The 25,500-nt window shown below is 38.5% G+C and overlaps 1 protein-coding gene and 1 pseudogene across 6 annotated transcripts in view; one reads left to right on the top strand and one right to left on the bottom strand.

Annotated features, from left to right (window-relative positions):
• Positions 1-25,500, bottom strand: part of SYNE1 (spectrin repeat containing nuclear envelope protein 1) — a 438,352-nt gene that overhangs the window by 119,804 nt on the left and 293,048 nt on the right. For 4 of the 6 annotated variants that reach the window (XM_076002855.1, XM_020287266.2, XM_076002856.1 and 1 more), the window contains 6 exons: positions 18,725-18,931; positions 17,024-17,197; positions 14,071-14,262; positions 5,769-5,903; positions 4,676-4,785; positions 2,815-2,971 (listed from right to left, as the gene is read on the bottom strand). In XM_076002855.1, the coding sequence (XP_075858970.1) occupies positions 2,815-2,971; positions 4,676-4,785; positions 5,769-5,903; positions 14,071-14,262; positions 17,024-17,197; positions 18,725-18,931 (975 nt within the window). The remainder of the gene's footprint in view (positions 1-2,814; positions 2,972-4,675; positions 4,786-5,768; positions 5,904-14,070; positions 14,263-17,023; positions 17,198-18,724; positions 18,932-25,500) is intronic. The other 2 variants (XM_076002857.1, XM_076002860.1) reach the window with 1 other exon arrangement.
• On the top strand, positions 20,025-20,244 carry LOC109730816 (small nuclear ribonucleoprotein G pseudogene; annotated as a pseudogene).

Below are 25,500 nucleotides of genomic sequence, written 5' to 3'. Positions count from 1 at the left end.
TATGGAGTTATCATGGTTGCTTAATTTTTCAGCAATGTGTGAAGTATTTCCTTGTTGGGGTTATAGGTTCCCCGGAGCATGAGCTGTGTCTCCTCCCAAAGCCAGGCAGGGTGTTCTGCACAGACACAGCCAATACGCTGGAAGTGCACAGACGAAGAAAAATTGCTCTGAGATTAATGCCCTTTGACCTAGTGAACTATAGGCTAAAAAACTGTGCCTGTTATTACACTTGAGAGTAGTAAACATAATCCAGTGTACAAAACTGCCAGTCATAATCTTTCTAAAACTATTGCAATCTTTTGGAGTTTTGGCACAAGATGAGCTCCACAAATTCCCAGTCACTGTGATGTTCACCTAGGGCTGATCAGGTCTGAGTGTGGATATTGCCAGGGTAAATTTTAATATGCAAAGTCAAAAGTCTAATTTCTCTATTTAAAGGGCTTTTTCTAAACTTTGCCTTCTAAGTCTTTTGGGGAAGCTTCAAAACTTTGGCATTGATTTCCTAGAAATTATTTTCATAGAACTGTAATCATGTATAGTAATGAAAGAGCATTAAGTGCTCACATTTTAGAAATTGTGTAATAAAACACTCCTCAAAAAAAAAAAAAAATTGCCAGTAAGGTAGCATGAAAAAGAAGGGACTTAAGGATCTCCCAATTCCAGAGCAGCCTCTAGTCACGAGACCCTATGAAGTTATCTGACCTCTGCAAGCCTCAGTTTATAGGTTTATAAAGTGGAGACAACATGGATCTCACCATGTGTGCTTAGATAGGTTAACACCTAGAACTTAAAATGTGCTCATTAAATGATCATTCCCTTTCTTCTTGGAAACTCTGACAACTAAACTGCTTCTTCTCTACCTCTTCCCTCAGCTCTTCATACCACACAGAGGAAAACAACCTGTGAAGCACTTTGTATAAATGACCAGTGATTCCTAAAAGAAAGGACTCGAAAGCAAAAATGCCATAAATAAAGAACATTCAGCACTTTCCATTTCTAGTCCTGAAGGCAAGTGATATATGAACATGAACCTAAACTTCAATGGTCCAGGTATCATGTGGAAATGTCAGCAGCAGCAGCAGCAGCAGCAGCACAGAGTTGGTCCAGAAAGCCCAGCATGGAGGATGTAGGGGTGCTGGCCCTGACTGATAGAAAAAGTAGCTCTCCCAGATCATAGCAGGTAGTGGATGACACACCTAGGAGGTCTGCAGATGCTGGATGAATCATGCAGGTGCTTTAAGTCTAATGGACAATGGGTAGAATCCTGGGGTTGGGTATCTAATGAGTGGAGAATAGTAAGTAAGCAAAGAATAAGTAGCCATGAAATCCAGAAATGTCCTGTATTTATCTGACTTAAGATAGTCAGAAAAGACTGCAGTCTGATTGAGAACTGCACATACCCCTTATATTCAAAGGAATGGGAGAATACTATAACAGGAGCCAGCAGTCCAGCCTGGGAGATCTACAGCAGAAATCAAGAATTCAGGCTACAAGTCTGAGGGATGTTTGATCAGGAATTTAAGTGTTAGCCCAAACATAGTTAGAGGGTCCATGCAAAAAATACAGGGCACCATTTGCCAGGGTGGAGTATGATTCTGGAATAATTGACTCCAGAAATGGAGTGCTCTACATTTCCCAGCGCCGAAGCTGGTGACTATTCCCATAGCCAGTGGCAAAGAAGGTTGCTGGCCAGATGCGGAGAGTGGAGGGCAGGAAGTGTGGCAGGCCACGTGGTTTTGTAAAAGGGGACAGAAAGAATTGGGCATGGCTCCCCACAGCTGCGGGGACACGTTATGACCATCTCCTTTCAGTTAGTCCTGGCAGGTTGTCTGCTTTGTAGAGCCCCTGCCTGCCCTCAGATGTACTGAACTCTCTGACACCATTCACTCCAAGTTCAGCCCCTCCCAGCCCCTATCTAAGCTAGTCCTGGCCAGAGCAGAGAGAGTAGCAGCTTCTCAGACCAGCAGTAAAGGTTCTAGAATTTACCCTAATAAGACCACTGTCCTGGAATGAGCCCAGACAGGCATTGTTGGTCCAGGACATGGGACTAGTCTTCTAGCTTCAGAATCCCTCAGGGCCACAGCTGTAGGAGGCATCTCAGAATTTGGGGGTTCCTGGCTCACTCGTTAGCCCTCTTAACTTTCGAATTCCTCTGATTTCCAGTTGTTCCCTGGCTTGCTTAGAGTGAACTGAGAACAATTACCTGGTACCATCTGTTGCTATATTCAATTCCCTTGGATTTGGCATGTTTGATGGAACCAAGCCCAACATCACACAGTATCCACCCCGGGAAACAGCCTTACGCAGGGGTCAGGAACCAGCCCAGCTAACCACTGGCTTCGTCCCTTTAGACCCACCAAGGTCCCAATATGTTTCTCATTAAGATCTCCTGAAATTATTAAACACTGGAAATATCAATGGAAAATAAGATGACCTGACAATTTAGTTCCAGATTTGAGGAATTCCTTTTGTCCTAGATGTGTATATTCTTGATTTGCATTCCTAATTTTCAAGGTTGTAAAAAATTTTTTTAAAAAACAGGGAACTTGAAATTTAATGGTTTACACCAATGAGGAATTAGACATTAATCATATTTGAGAAAAATATTATCCATAAATCAAATAAATTTTCACATATAAGTATATAATTATTAAGGGAAATGTGAAACAGGCTAAGAAAAATGTAGAATGAAAAATCTGTTTCAAGCCTTAGTTTGAGATTATGAAAATATAGATTATTGCACAGTTATATTCCTTCGGCATGAGCTATAGATCCTCCATATTAGTTAATATGTAAAAGCAAAATGTTTGATACCACTTGCTCTTGTTCCTGTTCCAGAACATTCTGTAGTAGTTTCTGCTTGGTACTAAATTCTTGATGAAGGCTTTCCCATTTCATCCTCATCTGGTCTTCCACGGATGATTTCTCCCCTTCCATTCCCAACTCCTGGGATAACACATCAGGTTTTTCGCTATTAGAAGAATAAATAATCTAAATTTACAATGTGTACAAAAAAGCAAAGTGAAGGCAAGTCTCGATTCAATCAATGGAGGAACAGAGCGTCTCATTTTGGGTTTACTACAGATATACATTTATGGCCTTATTAGAATTTTTAAGCATGATAGACAATAAAGTTGTTTTAAACCTTTTATATTTTTAAGATAATTTTTATAGTTTTAGGGTTATGTAAATGTAATCCCAGACCATAGATGTCATAAGAATACTCATTCCTACTCTTTTAAATTTATATTTATTATCTGTGCCAATACTTTCACAGTTTCCTATTTTGTTTTTCTTTTCTTGATGCTTTCCTATTTCCTATATATTTTGTCATAATATTAATGTATCTGGGGCAACTGCATTTTAGTTTGCTTTATCCTATCATTTGTCCTCAAAATTCACATATATACATACTCTCTATATAGTCAGTATTGATGTTATATGTCAGCATTGATTAAACTATAAAAAAGTTTTTTTTAAAAGCTCCTGCATCTGTTATCTCCAAAGTTAGTTTTGATTATCTATATTCTATTCTAGTTCTTATCTACACACATACTATACTTTCAATTTTATAATTGTATTTAGCATCATATATACATTTTCTGATACTGTTATATAGTTTTTAAGATTAAATATGCACATAAATTTTTCAGCATTTTTTACACAAGCGAGTATTTCTGCCTTTTTAATTATTTGGTGTTACGTATAATATTTTTCAAATCATCTCCATAATACATATTTCCTTCTTTATGTTATTTCTCCTGAGAAGAAGTTCAGATATGGAGTCAAAGGTATTTGCCAAAGGATACTACCAAACTGCAACCTTTAGCAATACATGAACACAGGTGTCATTAAAACTTTTTAAAAAATATTTTATATTTTAAAAACAGTTTTCTTATATATTCTCTCAGTTGACATTTACAATTTTCACAGCACTTCTGTGAGTGAGAATTATTCTAATTCTACAGAGGAGGAAACTGAGTCTCAGAGTTAAGTGACTTTTCCAAATTGATGGTTGTGAAACTAGAATAAAACTCAGACCTGACTCAAAATACAGTGATACTTCTACTCTATTACAATTCCTTTACCTTCCTACCATTTAAATCAAAATCTTCAACTTGAAAATTCTCCAACTTCCTTAATTTTTCTTTTAATATTTTACTTTTCTGTGTATAAGACTTTCAAAGTCTCAACTCCAAACCAAGATTCTAAGCTCACTGACCTTCCATGTAGGAATTATAGAAATACACCCATCAAGGACAGTCAAGGTATTTAGCAAGCACATACATTTAGTTTTTAGAATAGCATTAGGGGAAGAGAGGCTCTTGCAGGGAAAATGCTCTATAGTTAGAACTATTCAATTGGAGACATCATGGATCTGATTCTATAATAATTTCTTATTTGATTAAAAAAATGAGCTCATGAGCATCTTCTGTGGACCGATATGCTGAACATATTGGAAGGAAGGCAACCAAGTTATTAACTATTATATTTTATTATCGTTACCAGCTGTGTTCATGCTATGCAAGAAAATGTCCAAAATACAGGTAAAACTGAAAAAACATGACTAAGTTTTTCAGAAGATGTTTAAAATAAAATATTAAGTGAGCTGTTTACATTTCTTCAAATGTCAGGGAAACACAGTGAAGAGAAAGTTAAGTGGTTCAGAACATACCCAGCGCCACCAGAGGTCTCTGCAGCCGAATGCTGGGTGAGAATCTCCTCTCCTCTGCTGGCGACTGAGCGGAGGAGGCTCTTCTGCTCGGCCAATTCCTGCTCTAACTCCTGCTCCAGGCAAAGGACAAACGCAAACATCCGTGTTACTTGAGGATTATTGTCTACGATCAGGTCCTACGCCTATAAAATTCTCAGAGAACTTCGGTAGAAAGGTTTTAAGTCTGTACATTGCATCAAAGGTGTGGCTGTGGGCAAATACTCAAATGTGTTTTCAGAAGACTCTATAGCTTTCCTTTGCTTCGATAAAGAATGTCTCTTAAAAACCTGGGCGGGGGAGGGAGAATCAACGGGAAAAGAAAATCTTGCTGGGCAATGGTGCCCTCGAGTGGTAAAACATGCACTTTCACTTTTCAAAATCAGGATTGGGCAAGCCAGGAAGCATCTCTGGGAGCAGCAGCTTTTAAAATTTTCTACTTAACTTGATAAACTGGATTATCAATGGATTTGGTCTTATGTCTTCATTATTTGTAATAAATATTCTTGCTCTTTGAGAAAATAAAATACTTTAATATTCCCTTTGCACATAGTTAAGGTATCAATGAGGAATGATTCTTATTCAAAGCTCATTTGTTTCACTAGGCAACAATGTGCAATTCTACTTTGTGATGGCATCCCGTTTGAAAGTAAAAAATAAATTGCATTTCTTAAAAAAAAAAAAAAAAACATCTAATGCACGCATTCACCAATTCTCAAAGGCTTTCCTGAGATTTTTATTATAATCAAACGGACTCAAAGGAGGGCAAATCTGAAAATAGAGCAGGTATCCAGGATAAGGCGGATTATATTTGCATTACGCTATTCATAAACCTAAACACAAGCTCTTCTTAAACCCTGGACTTTAAAATGACCAGTCATTCCAGTGGTCATGAGTCAGTACACTGACAGGGTTAGCCACATCTTGCTTCATTCAAAGAGAAGATAAAGGGGCACTCTGTCTTTGGTACAAGAAGCAACTTGTCTTTCTAAAACATTTCATTCGCGTTCTTCCCTTTGAACATCTGCAGGCTAGCGAGAGGTAGAAAACACTTTACTTTTTGTTGTTGGAGACTGCTCTGCCGCTGGTGAGTCCGCGTGGAGCGGGCTTGGGCCAGCCACTCCTGCACGCCGGGGCTCTGGGTGGCGGTTGGGTCGACTTCACTCTCCTCTTTCTCTTGGGCCGTTCCCTGCTTTTAATAAGGCAGAAATCAAGGGTCATGGTACCCACAGAGAAACCTTAACCAAAGTGTAGAGACGGCTACTTTGATGTGATCTGTATAATGACACCAAAGTGGCTCCACTTGGACAAGAAACCACATTTTTTTTGTAAAAGGCAGTAATACAAAACCCATCTAAGTTGTGGCATTTCCAGGAGCAAGAACAATAAACAGATGACCACACACAGAAATATTTGAGGGGGAACCCATCTACTTAGAGGTTAGCTGGCTGGTGTTTCAGCAGATATTATTCTAGAGTTTTCTCCACAAAAATATAACTCTAGTTCTTTTATGAGTTTTTTTTTTTTGAATGTCACACAAAGTAAAATGTTTCTCGAATGATCATTCCCCATCATAATTTACTGTCCCTCCTGTGAAAGCATCACCCTGCCTTATGCCACCTTCTCCACCCAAGTCTGTCCAATGAATGCATGTAGCAAGTACTCAAAGATTTTTCTTAAAGGTTGCTAACCAAAGAGATTTCAATGTCTTTAAGAAGCAGTAAGTCCACAGTTCTGTAAGGCATCACAATCTCCAGAATTCAGTAAGAGCTTAAACTTGATTTTTTGTTCATTTGAAAGAAAATTTATTGTCTGTAGAATAGAGGCCAGGGCTTTGCAGGTGTCTGGGCATCCTCTGTCCCGCCTTCCTCAGCCCAGTTCCAGACCTCTTGTCTCACAGGCCTGCAGGATGTGGTCAACCACAGGTAGCTCAAATCCCAAGATACTTAAGCGGGCAGAAAGCCTCGTCCCTGAAACTGGTCTTTATAAACCTTCCATGTCTATCCCACTAGGGCTCTAGATTTGAATTATTCACACAATTCTCTATTTTCGAGTGCGTGCTGTTTACATATTAATAGCTGTGTTTACAGACTGCTCTACATAATGAATAGACTCTACTCAAATATGAGAAACCGTTAAAGGCTTTTCTTTCAAACCCTTAAAACTAGCACATTAAAAAATGTCATTTAACTGCCGTGGTTACCATTCTACAAATTCAAAAGATTAACTGAGGCTTCAGAGGTCAGTGGTAATCAAAGGTAACATCTCTGGAAAAGTGCTGTTCCCACCCTCTACTGCCAGCAGCAGGGGCTGGTGGCTACCATGCAGGCTTTGATAAAGTTTGGCTAAAGGAGAAAGACAAAAGCAATGACTTCGCACACAGGCAAGTTTATCCCTGCTGGCTGATTATTCTAATAAGATCTGAAAGGCTATAAAACAATGCATAGCAAATGAGATTAGTTCTGAATGAGAGCCTTTCTACTCGCATATATTCATATGTCAAAGGATAAATATACGATTTCAATAACACTCATTCACTAGATATTTATTAAACACCCACTAAGTGTGAGAAACTGTTCTAGGAGCTGGATGTATTCTGCAAAGAAAAAGGCAGGCCTGGGCCCTGGCAGGGAGCCAGACAATAATCAAACAAGATAAACTGAGCTAGTGATAAGGGCTACAAAGAGAGTGAAACTAGGTAATGGGATAGAAAGTTCTTAGGGTGGTCTGAGAAAGTATCTTTAGAAGAGACCACTGTGCTCTGCAAGATGAGAAACTCCCAGCCTGGCGAAAATGCAGGGGAGGGCACGCCAGCCTAGGGAACAGTTGGCACAAAGACCCAAGGTGAAAGCAATTCGGCATTTCAGAGAGAACAGCAGCAGTGACCAGGCCAGCATGCTGGAGTACGGTGGGGCGGACAGGAGGGTCAGTTTCAGGGCTGCTTCCATAGGAATCGTCCTGCCATCTAGTTCTGGAGCTCCCTGCCCCGGGGGTCTTTGCCAAGTGTGACCACGCAATGGGATCCAGACTTTCCAGCTCAGCCAGCTCAATTGCCCACAGAGACCCTACTCTGCCTCTTCTTTTCAGAATTTTACACTCACCATTACAGGGAAAGAGATGGGGTTTGTGTACCCTTGTTTCTCATTAGAATAATTCAATTGTACATTGGTATCAGCGCTTGAAGCTGAATGAACTGAAGGGAACAGTGAAAGCCACAGGGAGTATACATAATCCACTCCCATATCTGAGACCACCTTAGCTCACAGGCACAATGCCCTGTCCTTTAAGACAAGCCAGTTCCCAGCCAGGGAAGAATTATCTGGTTTAAAATATGCTATTTACATTTTGCAAGACCTTCAAAATGAGTGACTAGCGACACTCAGTTAACTAAATTCCCGCCACTCCCAGAAATGTCTCTCAAAGATAAGGAGTGATTTTCCTGAAAGTAGGTGGTTTGGGTGCATGGCCATTTTCCTAAGGACTGGAGCCCAAGATTTTCTGCGTGGAACAGATTTTCCCTCATCTAAGAATCCACCATCTTCCAAGAATAAGCTCTAAAAGATCTTGGTTCTTCCAGGTGAAGATGAGACAGCAGGTCAAAAGGGACCTATAGAGAATGGCCTCAAGAAGTCAGTGCCTAAGATTGAAAGTTGTCCCCAATCAGTCTGTCCAGCTGGCAAAATAGTGGCCCTGGCCATGACCTGCTGACTCTCCTTTGTGGGATCCAGGCCACTTCCTCTCTGCTTTTCTCTTCAGCTAAAAGTTTGTTTTTCAGAGCCTGGCCTGAAGACGCCCTTGGTAACTTCTCACAGCGCTCGGCACTAACTCACTCTTCTATGAGAGCATTTCTTTCTGATTCCTTACACCACATTTGTGCTTGGAACAATGACAGTTGAAGTATCAGGTCTTAAGAACAACTAACTTACTTTTACATGCACAGACATATATTCAGATTCTATGTGGTTAGGCTCAGTTTTTCAGTTAGTGAATTTTTCTCTGACTGATTTAGTCATTTTGAAACTTAAGACTTGGACCACAGGAAGCAAGAAATGATTTAGAATCCAGTTCCCATTTTATCCTCTCATCCCTTGGGAAGAGAAGGCAGTTCCAGGGGGAACACAATTGTGGTAATTACTTTCTTTGAGGTGTGATAACAGTTTTCTCTCATATCTATGGATAGGCGGGGAAGGTGGCTTCCATCACCAGAGTCACCAAGGGTGGGGCTACATAAGCTGTTTATTTTGGAAATACTAGAACAATAAACACTTTTGCCAGGAACATTCTTTGGAAGATGAATGAGGATTGGGAAATGCCAAATATTAAATGAAACTTTTCTTTAAAAGCATTTTATTATTTTTATGGGGCAAACTCTCTGCTCCTTCAATGGATGATTATGTGTAAACATGACTTAAGCTGCTTATGAAGAAAGATATTATGTGATTCAAGAGCTATTATTCCTGCCCTTCAAATCTATATCTCTTCATATAGAGAAACAGTCTACTTAGTAGTGGTGAGGAACAAAAGAGATTAGTTATTTACTGATACCTACACAAATCAAATTGGTTAAAAAGAATGGAGGTAATAAGTATTAACATTTTACAGATATGACAGCACTAAGAAAGTGTGTGCTTATAGCCACAAAAGCCTTAGGAAGGTATTCCAGCCTTCCTGAATCATCCAGGCCCCAATTAAATGGCACTATTATTACTAATATCTTCATTAAATGGAAGATTTTTCCCCAATTAACTTTAATTTCAGATCAACTCTGAAACATTTTTAGTTTCTTACATAAAGGGAAATGATCCTTTTTATGGAATGACAAAATGTAAACAAGTCTCCTTTTATTCCTACAGATACAAAAATAATTTCTCAGAAAGCTTTAATGATTAAAAAAAAATCCATCAATATTTTATATGCCAAGAACTTCCTTGGAGATATGATGATGGGACTTATAGATATTTGAAAAATAAACAATGACCAATTTTAATACAGTAAAACACTACAATATTTTTCTGTATTTCCACTTCACAGAATGGCATCCTCAGGAATCCTTACACTTGAGGACAGAGTCAGGACTTCACTCAATTTAAACAATTCCTGTGGCCCTGGGCAGGACCTGCTAGGTATGGCACCACACGGATATGCTCAGCCCAGCCCTGGTAAGTCTGGAACCTGGCCTTTCAGCACATCAGGAATTCTTTTCCTCCCCAAAAATGTGGCTTAGAAATAGTTACTGTAATTAATTATTATAATTGCTGTAATTTGAGTGTTCATTGTAAGCATTACTTGCATTAAAATCTCAGGATTTTTTTTTTAAGTTAAATATTATTTTTCTCTATTTTAAAGGTGAGGAAACTGATTTGTAAGAATGTTGTGGGAAATTCAAGGATCTTGCCCCAGATCATCTAGTCCATAACTGGTGGGACCAAGATGGGGAGACTTCAATCCTGGTGCGTGACTAGGCTTTATTCGGCACACAAATTATTTAAAAATTCTAGAATTAAATGTCAATGTTTAAAAATCGGGAGATTTTAGAAATAAACCCAAATTTCCCATCTCTTGAGAGACTAGAAGATCTACAATGCTGCCTGTAGATTCTTGTATGACAACAGCTGGGCTGAGTAACAGCTGCCAAGGGGCCTGACGGGCCTGCTTCACTCTTTGGGATGCCCTCCCCGGCTCTGAGGCCCTGTTTAGGCCTTAGGTGTGTATGGGCTCATCAAGCTACCTCTTCCTCTGTACCCCTAGAGGCTACATGCCTCTAGAGGTAGAGCAGAATAACGGTGTAATAAGAGTTTTATAAATGATTGCTATCCCACACATGGAATTTTCAAGGCTTTCCCTTTGTTTTAGTTTCTTTAGAGATTCAGTTCATTCACAGACGACCACTGAAAATGGAGAAAAGCATTGTGTTATACTGACAATACCTGCATGTACAACTAAGTGGATTATTGTCTACTTTTACAGTTAGAAAATCATTGTGGTTATGTTCAATTTTAATATTTTTAATGTTTCCCTTTTTGTTTTAGTTGTAGAGTCTGATTACATGTGCATTTTCAAGTGTATATATTTAAAGTGAAAAGTTGTATTTTGTTTTCATTTGCATTTATTTATCCAATAAAGAGTTCAAGCATCTTTTCATATGTTGGACATCTTTCATATGTCCATTTGTATTTCTTTTTCTGTGAATTATCTCTTCATATCTTTTGTCCATATTTCTGTCAGGTGATCTTTTCTTATTGATACAAAAGATTTGTAAATTGCATAGTTTCTTCTCTATGTCTTTTAAGTCAGCTGTTTTTTTTTTTTTATTTTTTTGTCACATAGAACTTTTTGGTTTTGTGTAGTAATTTTAAAGTAGTTTTAAAGTATTTTCCAAGCCACATTTTTGGGGAGGAAAGGAACTTCTGATGGACTGAAAGGCCAGGATCCAGACTTACCAGGGCCGGGCTGAGCATATCCATGTGGTGCCATACCTAGCAGATCCTGCCCAGCGGCACAGGAATTGTTTAAATTGAGTAAAGTCCTGATTCTGCCCTCAAGTGTTATTGGGCTTCTGGGATACCTGGTCCCTGGTTTGTCAGGAAGGGAAGGGGAGACCAACTCCTGCACTTCGGGTCTAAGTTCTAAGACCAAACCCTCCACTTTTGATCCTATCCTCTCCCTCCTACACAAGAAGATTGCCTTTGCAATCTCACTCCTTTTTCATCAATTTTTTCTCTACTGAGTTATTTCCACCTACATGTAAACATGTCATTATTTTTCTGATCTTAAAACTAAAATAAAACTAAATAAAAAATAAAACTAAATGAAATTTTCTTGACCTACTTCTTATAGCTTATCCCATTCCTCTATAGACCCTTTTACAGCAAAATTCCTGAAGTAGTCTGTACTCTCTCCCTCCAATGCATACCCTCTCGCTGTTACTTTCACTTGAGGGTGCTTTTTGCCTCCTGCACTCCACTGAACCACCAGTTGGTTAGGTCATGAGTCATGTGCATGTTGCTACATCCAGTGGGCAGTTCTCAGTCTTCATCTTACCTCACTTCCCAACAGCATCTATCTGGTGGTCTTCAAGAGGCTTTCAGGAGCTAAACTCTCAGTCTTCCTACTGGCTTCTCCTTTTAGCTCTCTTTTGGGGGCTCCTCCACATCTTCCAAATTCTTCATGATGGAGTGCCGCAGGGCCTGGTCTAGGACCCTAGTCTTTAGTCATCTTCCTTCCACTGGTGAGCTCCTTAAATCTCATGTTTTAAAGTACCATCTACAAAACTGATGACTCTAGTCTATGTCTCTCCCATGAATTCTAACTGCTAGTGGACATTTAATAGGTATCTCAAACTTAACCTGTCCAAAACTAAACTACTGGCCGAACTATTCCTCCTCCTCTAATATCTGTTCCTTAGATGGTCTCCATCTTTTCAGTTATTAAAAATCTGGCAAGTTTTCATCACCTCTGCCACTGCACTATTACTGCTTCTTCACTGGTCCCCTCAGCTTCCACCCCGTCTCCTTACAATGTTAAAATCTCATCCTGCCACTCTTCTGTTCCCAAACACTCCAATGGTTTCTCATCTTCCCCAGAGTCTCCAAGTCAAAGTCCATATGATGTCTACAAGGTCCTTTAGTCCCTGGGCCCCTTGTTACCCATCTGCTATAGTCTGAAAGTTTGTTCCCCTACTTAGTTCACACTTTGAAACCTAATCCCCAATGTAATAATATTGGGAGGCAAGACCTTTAAAAGTGATTATGTCATGAGGATTGAGCCTTCATGAATCAGATTAGTGCCCTTATAAAAGAGACCCCAAAAAGCTGGCTGGCCCTTTCTACCATGTAAGGACACACCAAGAAGATGCCATCTACGAATCAGAGAGAGATCCACTACCAGACATTGAATCTTCTGACAAATTAATCTTGGACTTCCTAGCTTCCAGAACTGTGAGCAATAAATTTCTGTTGTTTATAAGCCACCCAGTTCATGGTATTTTTGTTATAAAGCCTGAACAAACTAAGACACTATTTGACTTCATTTGCAACCACTCTTTCTTTGTTCACATCATTCCTGTCCCACTGGTCTTCTTGAATGGGCCAAGTATGATCCCACCTGGGAGCCCTTGTACTTGCTTCCCCTTTTGCCTGGAACTCTCTTCCATGTGTTCACATGTACTTTCAATGTAAACTTAGTGAGCATTCCCTGGCCACCCTGTTTAGAACTGCAAATCCTCCCATCCCTGCCTTTTCTTAGCTACTTATCTAGGAAGTAGAGAAGTGTCTACTTCCTAGTAGACAAGTGTCTACTTCCTATAGGTGTCATGTCACCTATAGCTCTTACCATCTTCTAATTCGGTATGTAATAATGCATTATAATTGTATTTATTATCTGTCTCTCACAACCACAATACCTTGAAGATAGGAATATACAGATATATATAGATAGTTGTTTTCCATGCTCCTTCACTCTATTGCATAGAACATTAGCTGGCACATAGTAGCTTTTCAATAAGCATTTGCTTAATTTTTGAAGAAGACGATAATAGTAATATCTAATTTGTGGAGGTTAATAAATAGAATTAAAGTACTAGGTAATATGTGTGTAAGATACATGGGGAGAAACTGAGTGAAAGTGTTTCTAAGATTCTTACATTGATCTGCAGAGGGATAAAGATTTTAACCCATGAGTAGTCACAATAAATTTAAATGGACTAAACTTGTTCTTTAAGAGTCAGAGATTTTCCAATTAAATAAATGTTTGAAACCAACGAAATATGGCTGAATGTTCTTATAAGAAACAAACCTAAACCACAAGGACACAGAAAGGTTGAAATCAAAGAAAAGTCAAAATACATGTCAGGCAAATATTACCCAAAAAAGCTCTCACAATATAAAACAGAAATCACTATTAGGGAACACTAAGGTCATTACATGATCGCAAAAAGCTCAATTCACCTGGAATCTATGACAATTCTGAAGTTGCAGGCACTAAATAAAAGTCTGAGTATATCTAAAAGGTAGAATGTAAGAGAAATAAAAGAGAAATGTGAAAGTGTCTGCGTATCTTCACCCATGGCCTGAACTTAACGTTTTGGGGTAATTATTTTCATTTCACTTCTTTTCCCCATCACTGCAGTCCTCAAGTCTATGCACTCAAGTAGTCCTTACATAACCCATTTGGAAGTATATGCCAAAGTCAAAGAGTGTAAAATTAAAATGTCATGCTAAAATGTTTGTGTAAAACAAGTACATACATGAGTTTTTATTACCCTCCTCCCACCTGCTGTTTCATGTGTCACACGCTTAGGAGAGGCGTGCAAACAACGTGCCAAGTTTCCCTGCGGGCCGGGCCGGGCCGGGCGCCCTCACCTGCATGTGGAGCTGCTTGTCGTGCAGGGCTCTCTGCAGCTCCAGCAGGCTCCCCTTGAGCTGCCTCAGCTTTCCCGCCAGCTGCTCGGCCTCCTCCTTGGTGTGGGCCTTGCCCTCCAGCAGCAGGTTCTCGTTGTGCACCGAGAGCTCCGATAAGGCCACCACCTTCTGCTCTATCTCCACCAGCATGTTCTGGGGCAACAGAAATAAGGTTGACGCTCACACACCCTGCCAGCCTCTGCAAAGACTGTTCCCCACAGCGAAACACAGCCCTCCGTAGTCTTGCATCAAACTACAGGCTTTTATTTATTTATTTATTTGTTTTTTGTAGTTTTCTCACAGCCTTAAACAGTAGTATATGCACTTTTTTTTCTAATTGCCTGAGCTTCTTAATTTTTCTCTTTATTAAGATTAGATATTATATAATGAAAAACACATTGAAAAAAAAAACACATGGAAAGCACATTTTTATACAGCCAACAGATACGGAGAAAAGGCCACACTGCCTTAACGTTATGCCATCATTATTATTATTGTTTTATTATTTCTGTTCTAGATTATGATACTTATGGCTAATAATAGTGAAGACATCACATAATCAACCCTTTCCTTGTCAATGTAAAGAAGATCCTCTTTCAAAACTGCTTTTTTTGGGTTTTTCTTCTTCTTCTTCTTCCCTATTTCCAAATATAAAACTTCTTTGGGTTGATTAATTTTTTTTAGGTTGCTGCTCTTATTTTTTTTTAAATTTGATATATGCTTAACCTTACAGTTTCAAAAGTTTTCCTTAAAGTTTTAGTTTCACATTCTGTAACTGCTCTCTAGTGCTACACGGTTTTTCTCTAAAATGGAGACTAAAACCAGATCAGCAGCAAAATAGTCTCCCTTCTTTCAAGGTAAGACTTAAACAAAAAAATACTAAGAAAAAGTCAAACAGAACAAACAACATGTTTTATTTTCTACAGAAATAATTCTGTTTTTATATTCTTTAAGTCTGACCTCTTTGAAATGTACTTTCTAATTTATATTAAATAAAGTAATTTATTAATGAGAAAAGATATTTTGGTTCCCTGTACAAAATCAGGTTATTACCACCCCATCAATTTTAAGAATATAATTTCAAACCAAAAAACTAGAACGAAGTGAAACTTCGACTGAAATGGGGATTAAAAAATGATTTCCTGAGGACTGTTTGAAAAATTGATATAATTCTGTGCAGAGTTGATTTTTCCATATGCTAAGGGCCCATAACACTTTCAGAGGTCCAAGAAAAATGTTTAATTTTAATTTATTTTAAAATCAGAAGAAAAAAATGAATGTAATAGTGTGGAATATATAATAATGAATCCACCCAGGATTATAGTGGTCTTTGTACCATAGTAGTTGTAAAATACAAATATAATTGTTAGTATTTTTCAGGGGGGAAGGGTCTCTGAAAGCAAAGTGCCCAGGCCCACCAAAGTCACCATGTGGCTCCCACTCTGTATAGCAGCCACAGTTACAATTATCACACAACTGGTTGATACTAGATTTCAATTGACTAGGTTTTAGCTGGCTTAAATGTCATATTTTAGTTGATTTTAATTTTAATTAAAAATGTAATTAATTTAACATAGTAATTAATTAAATATTAGATTTTAATAAACTGTTGTTTACTTGTGTGATTTCATATGCTTCTAGTTTCTTAAAGTGTGAAAAAACTATTTGAATACTTTGTAAAAGTCCTTAAATAGATTATCTGAATTATGGACTTTATGCATCACTATAAAAATAGATTATCTCTTAAAGAGCAGAGTGGCAGTAATGACAAAACAACTTTGAAATACCAGTTCAAGTGGTAATTTCAAGTGCTAACAGGGAATGCTAAAAATAGATACCTCTTCTCAGAAAAGAAACATTAGAAAGAAGATATAAAGAATGGAAAGCACCACCGGCATGTAACACTCTGAATAATTTCTATCATCAAGGCAGAGAATAACAATGCTTTGAATACATATAGGTAAGTTTCCCAAAGCATTAAAAAAATCCAAATAATAATGATCAATACTATGAATCTCAAATCATAAATAGAAATGACCAAAATGGCATATTATATATTAAGAAAAAAGTCAGTATTCATTAATTAAAGATTTCAATGTATGTCCTCTGGTTCCAAATAGGAGAAATATGAATTTGTGTAAACTGATATTTAACCCTGCACATTAGGTTGGGTTTTCTAGACAGTTCCTATTTAATTAAATCAAAAAGCTTTTTAAGGCATACCTCACTCATATGTGAAGTCTAATATGTTGATGACCATTGAAGTTCAATCATGGGTACATGTGAGTTCATTTTCTATTCTCTACCCTTATATGTGTGTTCAGAAATTTCCACAAAAAAGTGGTAAAAAAGTATCAGAACAAACACCTTAATGCAATTACCCCTCACATTAATTCCTAGAGAGCTAACATGGGAGGAAACAAATTCTCTGCTTCCAAAGCCAACTTTCCCATGTTTAGTCAGTCTGCCTAAAACTGACAGTGGGAAAAGTTTTCCAAATAATATATCTGGATTAAAACCAATATTGCAACAGAGCATCTAGGGACACTTCCTGCTGTATTCGTTCAGTCTGACTCACTGATACTAATTGTTTTCATTGCGTTTGCATTCCCTATTAGCCACTAAATACAGATCCCATGGTATTTTGGTGTCTACAGTATTTTAAAACAACTTTAGGAAGCTGAAGATTTTCTAAAGAGCAAATATTACTGGTGATCTTTTTTCAAAAACTAAACCCAAGTTTGGATTTCATTTAAGCTTTTATAATGTATTGCTTTTCTACTCTTTAAATATATAAAGTCTATGGGTTGTGAAAAACCATATATCCATACCAAGGCTTTTTACCAGTATGTTTTCTGTAGTTAAAATATATGCTTTGTGATGTTGGCATAGTCCTTTGAGATCATGTTTGTACCTGGCAGTCCTCAAGCTGGGCCTCCATGTCCATAGGCTCCTTGGGCGCACCCAGTGCAGTGTCCAGGGTGGCCTTGGTACTCAGGAGCCAGTGGTCCAGCTCGTCGGCTTCACAGCGATACCTCTGCAGGGCCTGTTCCTGCCTCTGCTCCTCCAGCTGATCGTTTAACTTCTCCTAATGAATTAAGGAGAATGGAGCACAGATCACCCTAAGATGAAATCTTCAAAATGCAATGCAGTAGAGCAATCGTCCTAAGCCCCGGCTGTACATAACCATCACCTGTGAAGCTTTTAAAAAATACCCTTGCTAAGGCCACAATAATCAGAATTTCTGAAAATCAGTATTTTCTAAAAGACTTGGTGATTCTAATGTGCACCTAGAATTGAACAAGGCGTTCTTAAATGATATTCCCACAGGACCAGGCAGTCACGTGAAGATGGAAACAGCCCAGGATTAGAAGAAATCAGTGTCAGAAGGCAGTTGGGAAATGGCAACAGACACTTGACCCCAGTGTCTGGGAATCTTTAAGGAGTGCTGAGGACTGTGGCAAAGTGAAGAACATGTGGCCCACCTAAAAGGGCAGCCTGCATGCAGCTTTGGGCCCAGCGTTACTTGCATCTCAAGGAAAGGCAGAAATCCAAATTTTAGGTAGATCTCTGGGTTTTTCCAATGAGTGTAAATAATTCATGTTAAAACAAAAACTCAGGCCAATCACTTCATTTTGAAATCCCACAAATTTTCATAGAGTGAGGACAGTATGAACAAATTAAATTAACTGATAAGGTACTCTAAATACCTTCTTTTAAAAATTAATAATTCATTATTATTTTTAAATTAAATTTTTATTATATAGTTTAAAATGGAGATTAATAATTAGGGCAGACACATTGATTTTAAATTTCTCCAGTATAAAAAATATATAGATGATTTAACTAATCTTATAATAGGTAAGACTAGAAAGAAACTATACTACACCCAACAATAGGGCCACCATAAATGGACTTATGGTATAATCAGTAGCTATATAAAATAATATTCAGTTCATACAATAGGAAATGCATTGAGAACCTATTATGTGCCCGAGAAGCTGCTAAGAGATACCAGGAGACAGACACTACAAAAGTTTTTATGGACCCAATTATAGGACCAACAATATGAGCATCCAATATGCTTAGGGCCAATAATTAGAAGATAACAAATAAAAAGAAAAATGGTTGATTTTTAACATATCTATTAGTGTTGTCAAAATTTATCTCCATTTTAAATAATATTTAAGTAGCATGGGAACCATAATTGCAAAAGTATTTTCATGAATTACTATGTTTGAATTGGCTAACAGTGACTAAACAGGATTTATCCTTTATAGTATTAGTAATATTATCCATCAAAAGCTCTTATTTAAACATAGCAGACCATTATGTAAACCTTCTACAATTATACTTCACAAGGCTCATATCTACCAAGTATTTGCTTTCCACATTCTTAATATTTCATGCCTGAAAGGAGTCAGGAAGGAGTAAGAGAACATACGACTACAACTGACTCATGCTCCATTCATGAGACCGTTCTAGAACACAATACCAGCTTCTTAGGAGAGGGAAACAATGAACATGTAGACCACGTAAGTAACCCACCTGCTTGTTAACACAACGATAAGAGTGAATTCAGAAGTGAGGGGGCAACTTCAGAATTTCTAGTTACCTCCAAGAGCTGCCGTTTCCCCGAGGCTTTCATCCTGATGGTAGACATTCGCTCGGCCAGGACGGTGAGCGTGGACTGCAAGGCCAGCTGCTCCGCGGGGTCTGACTCGCGAGACTCAGACAGCAGCTCCTCTGCGAGAGAGGACTGGAGCTCATTGATTTCATCTTGGAGCATGAGAATCTCATCCATCAATGCCTGGAGGAAAGACTATGGAATCACGCTCATGTATTCACTTTCTTGACTGAGGAATCACACCACCCGCTGAGCCTCACATCCATCGGGGTAGTGGAAGACATCTCACTTGGAAGTCACTGAACCCGCAGACGGGCCTACTCACCTACCTTTCAAAAGGAAAGTACCAGACTGAATGCCAGGACATGTCTGATTTTAATACTAGTCATATCACTAACCTAAGCAACTTTGAACCAAGTTGCCTAATCTTTCTGGTTTTCCATAAGCACATCTGTAATACAAGAGGGGGTAGGCTCCATTATTCCTAAGAGTCTCCAATTCTGTGCTGAAAATAAAATACATCATTTTCTTCCTTAACATGATTTTCCCACTCTAACTTTCCCCAAGTCTGAAACAGCACTGCCTTCTATTCCCAAACTCACATAATTTCTCATAAGATGGGAGGAACCTGTGACCTGTTTCTGTGTGATCTCAGCCTACTCATTGTTCCTCCTCTACCCTACTCTAAAATATGAAGTCTTTCCCATGGGATGTCGTCCACTCCCAGGGCTTCAAAGGCTTTCCAATGTTGAGCACTTCCAAAGGTACATCCCTGACCCAGACATCTGTCCTAAATTTCAGGCTGCGTATTCAACTTACCTAGTTCATGGGTGTCTCCATCATATTAAATCTAAACCTGCTTGCAATCCCGTCTTCTACCACCCATCCTCACTCCTCAAGCTGGAGACCAGGAGTCCTTCTTCACACCTTCCTCTCGCTAGAGGAAGGTCACTGGTCACTCACCACCCCCAATCCATCACTCAATCCTACTGTTTTTATCTCCCAAACATATCTTGTACATCTGCATATCTCCACTGCCCCACCCGAAGTCAACGTTAACTTCCTCTCTTGTCTGAACTGCTATAATGGTCCAGTCTACCTGCTCAGGCTCTTATTGTTCCAGTCTACTCTTTACAAAGCAATCACAGCGATCTTTTAACATGCAAATTGGAATGGGATCAGTAATAGCAGGCAAGACGCCAGGCCTGATGCCCAACCTTGAGTGAGGGAGGCCGTGAATTCATTTTCAAAGCATCTCTGAGCCCACTGCATAGACACTAGTAGCAAAGCTCACCCTCGCTAACTGAAAAAAATTATGGACAAGAAGTTATTATTGAAATTACATGGTGGGAGACATGTCCAGGGAATATTACAGGGATTTGATCCCTTTATGAATAGTGATAGATGAATGTGTGGACATGGCAACTACTGGGCAACAGAGCAATAAAGCAGTGGTGGTGATACAAGGAAACAGTATCATCATGTTAGAAGCCTTAGAGCGAGTATAAATAATGGCTGCCCTGCAGAAAAATCCATGCTCTTTCTCCATTTTTACTATGATGTTGTTAATGGAAAATAACCTAAACTCTATAAAATAATTTGAAGAGGGCTATTCTGAGCCAAGTATGAGGACCATGTCCCGGAGCCACACCAAGAAGCCTTGAGCAATGGTCTCGCCCTGGTTGGGTTACAGTTTGGTTTTATACATTTCAGGGAGACAGGAGTTACATGTGGAAGTCATAAATCAATACATGTGGAAGGTGTACATTAGTTTGCCCCGAACACCTTGAAGGGCATCAGGGTAGGGGACATGGGGGAGCTTACAGGTTTTAGGGGAGTTTAAAGAGTCTTTGATTTATAATTGGTTAAAGAAATGAAGCTTTGTCTAAAGGCTTGGAATGATTTAAGTTAACATAAGGAAGTCTGCTAATAAGAGACAAGCTGCCAGACATAGGCTCAGACTCACAAGATCTGCTGGGTAAATTGAAAACCGGCAGGTGTGGTTCAAGTTTTGTCTCACATAGCCTCAGGCCTGGTAATGAGTTACAAAGGATATCTCCAAAAAGGGAAAGGGGCATGATGAGGTGTGTCTGACCTCCCTTCTCGTGGCCAGCAACTCAGCTTTAGTGTATTTCTGGGGTCCTCTTGGCCAAGAGGGGTCCAGTCAATCAGCTGGTGGGGGGTGGGGCTTAATATATTATTTTAATTCACAATGTAAAAATCAGGTCATTGTTTAATTTTCGTATTAAACTTCGTGCTAAATAAACTTTTGTAATAGTAAAAAAAAAAAAAAAAGTGAATTAGATTCTCTTACTCCCTTGCTTTAAAATATGTACTGGCTTCTTGCCTGTAAAATAAAATCCAAACTTCTTACCATGCTTGGGTAGTCTCACCCTTCTGTCTCTTGTACCATACCCCCTTCCCTCTCCCAACATTCCTGCCTTCTTCAGTCCCTGCAGTGCTCCCAGTTCTTCCTGGCCACAGGGCCTTTGCACATGCTACCCCTCAAGCTGGACCCTCTTCTTCCTGCCCTGTGTGTGATGGCTCTGCTCATCCTTCAGCCCTACATTGTCATATCTTCATAGAGGCCTTTCCTGCCTACCTGATGTAAAGAAAATCTCTGTAAGTCTTTCTCAACAGCACCCTGTTTTCCTGTTCAACATCTATCACAGTTATTCATGGTTTTTATTTCTCACTTTTTTGTATTTTATAACTTGTTCTTTAGTTGGAATTTTCACAGGAGAAGTTTCTACTTAGGATTTGAAGGACATGTTAGGAAAACAGGCACTACCACTGGAGAGGCAATCATGATTGCAAGTAACATGGGCTTCATATTTGCTACTATTTCAGTTTTCAATGTGCCCTTATTTGCATAATTCCTGTCTTTTCCATAGGACTGTAGGCTTCACTGTAAGCACATGGCTCATCTGAGTGGGCTCTCAATAAATATTTAGAAAGTATAGAAAAAACCCTTCTATTTTTCTAATATCAAGTGTTACCATGTCCAAGTTATTTTTATAAAATGAAGTATTATATTGACATTATTATACACTCTAGAAAAGCGCACAGACCATAAGCATACAAACACATGTACCTATGCTGTTGCCACCCACATCAACAAACAGAACATTTCCAGGATTCTATGAGTCCCTTTGACCTCCTCCCAGTTGCTACTGCTGTCCCCAAAAATAACCACCATGATGATGTGCAAACATCATAAATGACCCTGGCCCGTACTTCAGCTTCATAGAAATGAAATCATAACCCATGCATTGCTTTGTATCTGGCTCCTACACTCTCTACCATGATTGCGAAAGTTGTTCATTTTCATCATCATATTATAATCCTCTGTCACCTGGCTTGTGAATCTTTCTCATCTAAGTCGTCCAAATGACTTCATAGTAGAATCTCATTGTAGTTTTAATTTGCACTTCCCTGATGACTAACGAGATTGAGCACTTTTTCATATGCTTTTTGGGCATCTTTTGTGACTTCCTGCTAAAAATCCTTTGCTCATTTTCTAGTGGAGTTTTTCCAGTTCTTACGGGTGGGTGTTTGCATATTCTGGATAGGAGTCCCTGTGTTTCTTTTGGTTCTGTGTATTGCAAATATCTGCCTACCCATTCTGTGGCATGGATTTTCCCTTAATAGGAAAAGACTTCCTTCATGGCATCTTTTGATAAAACTAGGTTCTTGATTTATTGTAGTCTAATAAATGAATATATTCCTTTACAGGTAGGGCTTTTAGTATCCTATTTAGGAAATTTTTGCCTAATCCAAGGTAATGAATGGAATACATTCTTATATGTTTTCTTCTATAAGAATGCTACTCAAAGTGTGGTCCATGGAATGGTGCCAGTGTCTAAGATGTTTGTTACAAGTTTGTAATGAGATGAAGATATTGAGAGTAAGCACTAAGAAATTTTCATAGCAAACTGACATTGTCATGACAGCAAAGCAACATTTGATTTAATTTTACTAAATTATTGGTCTATGATGGATTAGCAATTTTTTTAAAAAAAAGAAAGATTATTTTAAGAAAGAAAAATTATTTCTTTCTTAAGAAAGATTATTTACCACAAACAACTTGAGAAACACTATTTTAAAATTTTTTTGTTTTGTTTTGTTTTTTGGTGGTTGTTATAACTTCACATTTAGATCTACGATCCACCTAAACTTAATTTTTGTATCCAGCATAGGTAGGGGTGAAACTTATTTTCTATTTTTCACTCATTGTTTTGCAGAATAATTTTTGCCATAAACCAGATGACTGCTTCTGGCCTTTAATTCTTTAATTCTGTTCCATTAACTCATTTGGCTATCTGTGCAAATACCACACAATCTTATATAAGTCTCACTAACTTGTAGGATATAATCCTTCAACTTTATTCATCTTTTTCAAGGTTATCTTGGCTATTTTTGACCTTTTGCATTTTCAATATATATATTTTTGACACATTTGCAATACGTTAGAATTAGCTTGTCAACCCCTACCAAAAACCTTGCTGGAATTTTTAAATGTGATTACACTGAATTCACAGACTGATACTATTTATTATAAATTGAAAGTATTTTTTGTTCAGTAAATGATTTTCTGTTATTTTATAATCACTCTTCGGTACCTAATTGCTAAAAGTATAAAACTGATACTATTTGGTCTTATAATAAAGGCTCCTCCATAATTAGACTGCCCTCATTATGTCTTTTTTTTTCTTTTGCACTGATCCTTCTGTACAAGCAGGATGAGCCTCCTCAAGTTATCACAGCATGCTCATTCTCAGTCTCTCCTCTGTGCCTTTCCATACACAGCTACATTTATAGTGCCTCCTGCCCACTCCTGTTGTCAGTCCAGATTTCCAAACTCTGTGTCTCTCCAAAGTCCCGGCTAGATCTCACTTAACCTACTTCCCACCAATCTAGTCTACAACCAGGTCTCTGTTTTCTGTCCAATGTGTTGGTAATTTACACCAGCACTACCTCATTTAATCTCAGTGGATGTGACCAATCAGGTGTGCAGTGAAGTTATCAGCTTCCATTTCTAACTCACAATGTTCTAAAATAGCTCTCTGGATGCTCTGTAGTAAATAATCAAGGAACTAGGAACTCTAAAACTGTTGGCTGAAACCCTGTTAGAGGCAGGCATCCCTAGCCAGCCTTTACGTTTACCCCTAAGCAAGAGAGGGTATTTTGGGGGGTCACTAGAATTTTTAACTCCAAGATCCAGCGGGTAAACTCAATGGGTATGAGATTCTCTTCTGGGGCCATGAAAATGTTCTGGAACCAGATAGAGGTGATAGTTGTATGGCACTGTGAATGTACTAAATGCAACTGAATTGTACAATTTAAAATGGCTAATTTTATGTCATGTGAATTTCATGTCAATTAAAAAAATATATCAATAGTCAAATATGTCTTTGGTCCCACATCTGAGTACAGGAACTGGTGGTGGGTTTAACACCAAAGGTAAACATTAGTTTCATGTGACTTTCAGAATTATCTACAAGAACACAGTTCTTTTCACACTCTATTTAGAGTTGGTCTAGACATTAAAAAACAAAAACAAAGTAACCTCAGAGCTCTGCCTTCTATCTATCACTGAGCTTAGTGTGGCAGCACACGCCCCAAACACACCAGATCCCATAATAAAGAAGGTCCTGATTACAGAGGACTCAGAACAATAGCCATAAGTCAGTTTATGAACTGCATTAAAGCCTTAAAATTAAATCTGGTCATACAATATAGAGAGGATAATAGGAAACGCACAGCACTCTACCCAAATCCAGCAGTTTAGACTTTATTTAGAGGAAAGTATTTAGAGGAAAAATGTAGGAGTTATGTGAGCTGTTTAAAGAAACATAAAAACTTCCAAGAGAGTGTTGGGAAAGAAATAACAAAGTATTTCTATTAATTTTTAGGAAATATAAAAAGCATACTGGATTTTCTCACCCCTAGTCAGTTGAAATTTAAAAATAGTAATTCTACAGTAGTGCTCAGATTTTTTTAAGTACCATTCCAGAAGCTAAGAACAAATTTAGACACTGTGATACCATTGCATGTGGGCAGCTCTGTCCCAGAATTTGTGGGACTTAGGCACAGACGGCAAAAGTTAGCAAAAATAGCTTCAGACGGAAAATGTTAGATTGGTGATGATATGCAAAATTATACTGAATTATGCATTATTTATATTTTCTCTCTCTCTCCCATTATAATATTAATATAACTGTCAAGCCCTAGTGATGGGTAATCATTATTAAATTAGTTCTATTCCCTTACTGCTATGATGGCCAACACTATCATTCCAACTTGGAAAGGGACAAAAAGTCATGTGGTTGGCCTTAAGCATAAGTAAAGTCACAGATTCACTTCTAATTTCTAATTCTTAGAATTAATGTGCCATTTTGAGTCTTCTCCATTAAGTCCTTTGACCAAAATAATAATTTTGCTCTACGTTCAGTTTACGTGTATTTTCATACTAATGACCGAGATGCAGGGTGGTGGTGCTGATGGGGGGATAACTTCCAATTTCAGTTAGGAACTCGACTATCAGGGCAGGCCACCAGGCCCCTGTTTTCATGCAGTTCCTAAATCCTGCAAAGGCAGTGGAGGGTCTTTGGGAGCTGTGGTCAGTCACCCGGGCCACAAGAATGAGGGGCCCTGAGCAAAGGTGGAGATAACCTGAAGCTAGAGGGAAAGGGTCAGACATTGAAACCTTCTCCTGGAACACTGGCTCCTGATAATCTGAATGAGTGACCCTCAAGTTCACT

The sequence above is a fragment of the Microcebus murinus genome, chromosome 5, assembly GCF_040939455.1.
Source record: "Microcebus murinus isolate Inina chromosome 5, M.murinus_Inina_mat1.0, whole genome shotgun sequence".
Taxonomy (NCBI): domain Eukaryota; kingdom Metazoa; phylum Chordata; class Mammalia; order Primates; family Cheirogaleidae; genus Microcebus; species Microcebus murinus.
The sequence above is the reverse complement of the archived record's forward strand: the minus strand, read 5'-3'. Positions and strand labels throughout refer to the sequence as shown.